The following is a 7,476-nucleotide window of genomic DNA, read 5'->3' as shown; positions in this document are numbered from 1 at the left end:
TTTTTTTTTTTTTTTTTTTTTTTTTTTTTTTTTTTTTTTTTTTTTTTTTTTTTTTTTTTTTTTTTTTTTTTTTCTTCTTCTTCTTCTTCTTCTTCGCGTTACACATCGCTTTGACAACCAAACTTAAAGTGTTAGTATATTCGAGACTAAGAACTTAAATATAACATTTAATAATTAGACTGATTTTTTTTTTAAAGCTGGTCTTGGGAGCTTTTGTTCTTTTATTTTCCTTTGTTTTTCTTCGTTTAATTTCTTACTTTTTTTTTTTACAAAAATAAAATAAAATAATAATAAATCCTCTGACCAAAAAGGATGATCTGTCTTCTTTTGTCGTCTTAAGACATACCATACAAAGTATTTTAAGACATACCATACAAAGTATATGGTCTAGTCATTTACTAATATACGTCATGGATGATATTAATTTTAGACCGCTTTTCAAAGTATAACTACTTCCCAAAATTTACATACTCAAATATAATATTTAATCTAATAATTTGTAGTATTTCTTATAATAAGAATGTGTACCTTACTTTTGGGTGGCTCAATTTTCTATGGATAGCCTTCTAAAAAATTTACTAGAAAGCATGTGAACTTGTTTTAGTTCATGAGGTTAATCTTCACTTCTAGAAGCTAAAAGTAGTAGAACGGTCAGAAATTTGAATATAAATGAATTTTTAAATTTATAACTAATTTTACCATCCTTCCAACAAATATTTGTGACATATTAGACCGTGATTGCATATTAACAAAGATTACAAAATTTTGTATTTTGTTTAGATGGCTTTTGACCGACACAATACCACAGGAAGAAAGTGATTGCTTTTTTGAAGTTCATATCATGGAATTTGCGAAAAGAAAGGTGGACGGAAAATGGTCCTTTTTTTGAGTGGGTGTGTGAATACAAAAGTATCCTCAAAATTCTTCTTAATTTCAAGAATTTAAAACGATAAACAAAACTTTAATGCTCTCCGTCCAGGAAAAAAAAAAAAAAGAAAAAAAAAAAGAAAAAGAAAAAAAAGGAAAATCCCATGTGCCCGTTCGTACTCTGTTATAAAAACGCCATGGTTATTTTAATTGGTCCAATAGACGAGCAATTGAGCTCAGACTTCCGCCATTCCATTCATCCCATTTTTTGTTTCACCTCTTTTCAACTGCCAAATCACCGTCCATGGCCGTGGAACTCAGATTCCCCTCGTCAGAGCTTTCTTTATTTTCCCGGAAGTGTTTCGCTCCGATCAATCACCGCCAAAATGTCAGATTGCCCTTCACCTGTCCAAGGAAAACCACCCCTGAGTCACCGATGAGTTGGGGTTCTGGTCACCGCCTTGTTGTTACAGCGAAGAAATCACCGATCGATGGCGTTCCGGCGGAGCTTAACAAAATCGCCTCTCAGAAATTGGACTCTGCTCCGGCCCGCCGCCGGGTCCGGTCCGCTTTCATGGAGCTTCAACAGCAGCTCGATCACTGCTTATTCAAGGTTTATTTTGTACATTTTTTTTTCAAAATCTTGATCTATGAGATTCCCTGTTTCGGTCGTTTGACTAAAATCGATTTAATCTGTTAGATGGCTCCTGCTGGGATCAGAACTGAAGAGGTACGAAATGGTGTTTTAAGTTCGAATTTGCAATAGATTTTACCTTAGATCAAAGAAGATATTGATTAAATCTTTTAGGTTTTCAATTTCCCCTTTTCGTTATTTTTTGCAATATTGTTAGAATTTTATGTGATGAATGAATTGAATGTGTTGTGTGTAGTGGTATGAATGTAATTCAAGAGGCTTGAATATTTTCTGCAAAAGATGGTTTCCTGAGAGTGATGTTGGTATTAAAGGTGCTGTGTGTTTCTGCCATGGCTATGGCGATACCTGCACGTTCTTCTTTGATGGTTTGTTATCGTTTCATTTTCAATTTTTGTTCATTCATGTGTTTTCCGTGATGCCCCAACAACATGAGTTTTGTGGTGGTGTTGTTAAAATTTCAGGAATTGCTAGGCACATTGCTGCATCTGGGTATGCCGTTTATGCGATGGACTACCCGGGTTTCGGTCTTTCGGAAGGATTGCACGGTTACATTCCCAGCTTTGATGAACTAGTTGATGATGTTATAGAACAGTACAAGAAGTTCAAAGGTTTGGTGGGAGTAGTTTATATGTGGATCATCACTCTCTTACAATCGTTCCTCAAATTGTATGTTTGAACATGCAGGTAGACCAGAATTGAATGGATTGCCTCATTTCATATTAGGACAGTCCATGGGGGGAGCTGTTACCTTGAAAATTCACTTGAAGGAACCAAAGCTATGGGATGGAGTGGTTCTTGTGGCTCCCATGTGTAAAGTAAGTAAGTTCATAAGGAATGAACAAAGTTTTTGATCTCTGAATACTGATTTTGATGCTTATTAAGATTGCAGACGATGTCAAACCGCCCGAGCCTGTGCTTAAGCTCTTAAAACTAATGTCTCATGTCGTGCCAAAAGCCAAGCTTCTCCCAAATGTCGATCTCGGAGAACTCGCTATCCGAGAAACAAACAAAAGGAAACTGGTTCGTATGCCTTTACGCTCTTTACATACATTAGATTTTCATACCAATCAAGCCTTTGTACATTTAGTTCCTTGATAGGGAAAGGTTTTCATCTCACACGTGATCTATTTACAAGAGACGAAATGTCACGGTGCATTGACATTTGTTTCTTTGAAGAGTTTTAGAACATTTTATATCGCCTGGTCGGCTTGTAATGCCCCTGTTGAAAATTGCCAAAGATCGAAATATATCGAAACAAATAACTAAATCGGAAGAACAACTCGAGGGAATAGAGTAACTTCAAGCACTTATACTTTATACATACATCCATGTCACATATCAGTTTTGAATAGAGCTTATGAGTTTTTTTTTTTTTTTTTTTTGCAGGCGGTGTACAATGTTACATCATATGGCGATCGGATGCGCGTGAAAACCGCCATGGAACTTTTAAAGGCGACGGATGATATCGAGAAACAAGTGGAGAAGGTGATGGTTCCCTTCCCATATGAACATTATTGATTTAGGATTTACTGATTGTAGAGAATTTGCAGGTTTCATCACCATTACTGGTTCTTCATGGAGCTGCAGACAAGGTGACAGATCCTAAGATTAGTCGTTTTCTATATGAGAAAGCGTCAAGCAAGGACAAGACTTTGAAGCTGTATGAAGAAGGTTTTCATTGCATCCTAGAAGGAGAACCAGATGAAAGAATTTTTACTGTCCTTAACGATATAATCTCTTGGCTAGATTCCCGATGCTCCTCGACGTAGTTCTCGGCTATCTGTTCAATGTTTATATTTGAAGAATTATAAAATTGCGTTTTGTTTTGTTGAAGTATAAACTTTGGTTAAATCATACCCAATATGAAACTTTAGATTAGGTTCCATGGTTGAATATTTGATGCTCGAATTTTAAAATTTGTTCTTAAAAAAAGAAATAGTGGTTAGTAACTATAGATCTTGGTAGAACGATATTGTGTACTTTAAGGATAGTTTTTATGGTTTTATTTTGAATTCTCTCTCACCAACCGATGAAATATGAGACGAATTTTAAAATTATCAAAAGTATATATTTTTTTTAGTAACTCATTTATCAAATTTTTCTTTTATATTTTTAATTATTTTTCAACTAAATATTTTTTCTAGTGTTATTAACATGGAGACTTTATGAGCCTATGAATTACAAGATCCAATTATGCAATATTGATTAGTTAAACTGTCACTTTATTTTAGACCTATATTTTAAAATTTTAATGCACCAAAGGATAAGTTAAGTTGTATTGTTTTATAGATTTATGTTCTAAAACCTCATCATTAATTATTTAATTTTAATAATAATTGTGATCATTTTATTTACAATTTAATATTATATATTGGATGAAAAATGTAAAGTTAATTAGTGTAATTTTAAACCACATGTGGTTGACAAGATCACATTCGAGTAATAACCTAACGGGTCTATAATATATGTATAAGACTGAATCTCTTATTCTAGTAACATTATCAATATAACTCACTTTGTAATTGATACAAATGATTTTGATCCAATTCGTTAATATAGAAACATGTGAGTAGGATATCCTATAAAATGAATTTGTATAAGACTAAACCACAAAAAAAATTTAATCTCTTTATAAATCCATTAATTGAGAAGGTTAATATTTTACAGGGTGATAATATATGACTCGATCTTAATTTTAAGAAAGTTATGAACTCTGGCCAATGAGGACTTGTCCTTTGATTTACATGAGTTAGAATGACTTTTGATTTCTCGACTTGACATTGCATGAAAGTCGATTCTTCGTGAGTTGTTTGTAATTACAAATGAGTCAAAAGTTCATTATACCTTGTACTTATGTAACGACCCAAAATTTTCTACTTAATTTAAGGTCGCTACTGTATACATACCATGAACATTGAATGCGGAAATACTTCATTTAAACTTTCATAAAACATAGTCTTTAGCTTAAAACACACCCATGAACTTATGTATTTTGAAAACACCATTAAAAACGACACAACAAAAAACTACATAAAATTAATAAACGTTTAAATTAAAATCATCCTATTCTAGCCTAAGTCGAAGAAAATAAATACGACTACCTTATGCATGTGTCATGGTTTCGAGTTGCAATGTCGTTGTCAACCGTATATGAATGTCTTGCCTTAACCCTGAAATAGAGGTAGCACGTGACTTGAGTATTTAAATAAATACTCAGTAAGTGACCCCATTATTGGGGGTTAAATGCAAGAACATGCGAATGCAATGACAAGACCTATCATATCAGTCTGTTTTCCTATGGTACTGTCATAACGGGTAACTTGAATGTGTACCATATACTCTACATACAACTCATATGGATTCACCAGTCAGTTCGCACACCACTGGGTCACTCTCCTTGTCGAGCTAGCATATTTTGGGAGCTCCTTAGGTCAGACACCCATTAGAACTAGTAACCATCACAACAACATTAAGTTAAACATAATGATCATTCTTCTGCCTAACTGTCGCCTATTCTAATGGTCATCGAAATTTCATAAATAGCCCTCTCATGTCATAGTGATTCTTCCCGAAAATTTCATGAGCAACATAACTCATTTTGTAGGTTTGTGGCTCAGGCACTTAGTTGAAATAAATGTTCATGTGGACAATAAGGTTGACCAACTTACTCAATCTTAATCCCAATTTCCTCATAAAATTCTCTTCAAAAAATTGTTATTATATAAGCATGGTGGATATCCTAAGATGCTATAAATCTTGGGATACATAAAAATCCAACTTATAATGATAGTCTTGAAACTTTAATTATGGTAATACCTCTTATCAGGTTGACATTGCTAGGAAAAATTTATCGATAATTTTCTATAACAATTGTGTATATTGAGCTTCGACAATGCATTTGTGTATATCAACCACATTCAAAATTACACTAATTATCTTGAATTTTTCAAACAAGATAATATTAAACGGTAAATAAAATTATTAAAATTATTAAAATTATGACTAAAAATTTAATCATTAATCAGGATGGTTTAGAGCATAAAATCCAACCTTCTTTATGGTAACTAAATTTCTTTACTAATTACCACAAATTATTTCAATAATGTATAGGACTGTAAAGGTGAGAAATTTAATTATATTATTCTATAGGCTAATACCTTTAATCAACTATGCTAACATGATTTTTACCATTTCACATGAAGATAAATTTGACAAAATGGAAGATTTAAATAGATACAAATTAAATCTAGGTTAATATAATGTGGTTGTTGGAATCCATGCGTAGATTCTTATAATTAATTATTTAAATTTTAATAATAATTTTTATTATTTTATTTATAATATAATATTATCTATTAAATAAAAAAAAGTTTAATGTTTATTCTTATAGTCTTGAATAAAACATGTTTAACTTTAAAAGAATTAAAAAAAAAAAAGAAAAAGTAAAAATGTAATTTTCAAACTTTGAATGAAAGTTGAGTGATTTTTATGAAATCATCCCGCGGGAATCTCGAGAAACCCAAAGAAAAAAGAAAAAAAATTTACATTTTGTGAGGATAAATGTGAAGTTCATGGGATAAAATACCCTCATACCTATCCAATTTAACCTATTACCAATTATAAATAGAGGAAGAGATAATGGGAAGAAATTGGGAAATTAAAGGGATAATGCAGAGGGACTCAGAAAAAACTAAATTATATTAGTTTTTATTTTACAAAATTGAGTCTATACATAAATGACAAATTATGTAAAAATGATGTATTTAGGTTTATAAGGAATCATAGTCAATAATATAAAGGATAATTATATAATGTGGACGGCGAGTTGCCGGAAAATCCGCCGGAGAGGGTTCTTCGGGTCGCGTCTGTTTGGGAGTGGGCTGAGTGAGAGGTGGTCTGGGTTGGGCTAGGCTTACGTCGGGCTGGACTGTCAAGATAAATGGGTTCTGTCTCTTCCTACCATTGATCTTTTTTACTGTAAACAGACGCCAACAAAGTCAGCATATCTAAGAGAAATAGGAGGGTTGACATTAACCCTGCAATATAAACTTCAAGAAATATGCGAAGAAAATGTCGTCAAAATTATCAAAAAATGTTTCATGTCACCGCTAAGTTTTTTTGCAATCCTATATAGTTTAGGTTGCATGTAGAATCATTAAGGTTGACATGATCAATCTTGCTTGTGGAGTAATTCGAATCTCAAACAAGTGTTATTGCCTTGACATATTCGATCAACAAGGTAATCCGAGTTTTACTCTCCTTTTAGTGATTTCTATATCATTTAGTATTATAGCCTTAGGTTCAAGGTCGGATATATGTTTCCTCTATATCTATATATATATATATATATATTCAGCTTGGGTAGAAGGATCATATTCTATCACAAAAATATATAAAAAAGGATTACATTCTTTCTATTCTTTAATTCATGTTGACATATTCTATAAAGTGTTAGATCGGGATCTTATTAACACTTTGTTCTTCTACGGCTAAATTAGTCTTTATTCATTTTCTTTCTTTAATTTGCTTCTTTGTCGTTATTCGGATTGCTCCTTTAATACCCTTGTTTGTGTGTTAAATGTGCTGTCTCTTTACTTTAAATTGCACTTAGCTCTATAACATAGCTTGCCTCACATCCCAATTTGTTTTGGTGCCTCACATCCCAATTTGTTTTGGAGCGTGATTTGTGTGTGCTCAATTGTGAGGGTGAGTTTGTCAGGGATTGATACATTGATTCGAGTTTTGAGGGTTAAACACGAGTGAACACACGTGAGGAAACGCTTGTGAGATCCTTTTTTTTTTTTCCTCTCTCTCTTTTAACTTTCTTTTGTAGCATGAACAATCCAGACGACAATCCTAACATTACTAATGCAGGATTGAGAGAAGCACAGCAACAAACCATGGAAAGACTAATTCGTGGAAAAGAAAAGTTGACAGAACGAATAGGAAGATTG

At 32.6% G+C, this 7,476-nt stretch overlaps 1 protein-coding gene across 1 annotated transcript; it reads left to right on the top strand.

The window, feature by feature from the left end:
- Positions 1–1,057: 1,057 nt before the first annotated feature.
- LOC111808701 (caffeoylshikimate esterase-like) lies at positions 1,058–3,407 on the top strand (the record flags this gene model as incomplete). The annotated part of the gene is made up of 8 exons (XM_023694844.1): positions 1,058–1,480; positions 1,568–1,597; positions 1,758–1,887; positions 1,984–2,130; positions 2,207–2,337; positions 2,405–2,542; positions 2,909–3,007; positions 3,073–3,407. Coding segments are annotated over 8 exons (1,317 nt in total), but the record flags the coding sequence as incomplete, so codon positions are not given.
- Between the last annotated feature and the right edge of the window lie 4,069 nt (positions 3,408–7,476).

The sequence above is a fragment of the Cucurbita pepo genome, chromosome LG13 (assembly GCF_002806865.2).
Source record: "Cucurbita pepo subsp. pepo cultivar mu-cu-16 chromosome LG13, ASM280686v2, whole genome shotgun sequence".
Lineage (NCBI taxonomy): Eukaryota > Viridiplantae > Streptophyta > Magnoliopsida > Cucurbitales > Cucurbitaceae > Cucurbita > Cucurbita pepo.
Note: the sequence above shows the minus strand (reverse complement) of the source record. Positions and strands in the feature narration are given on the sequence as shown.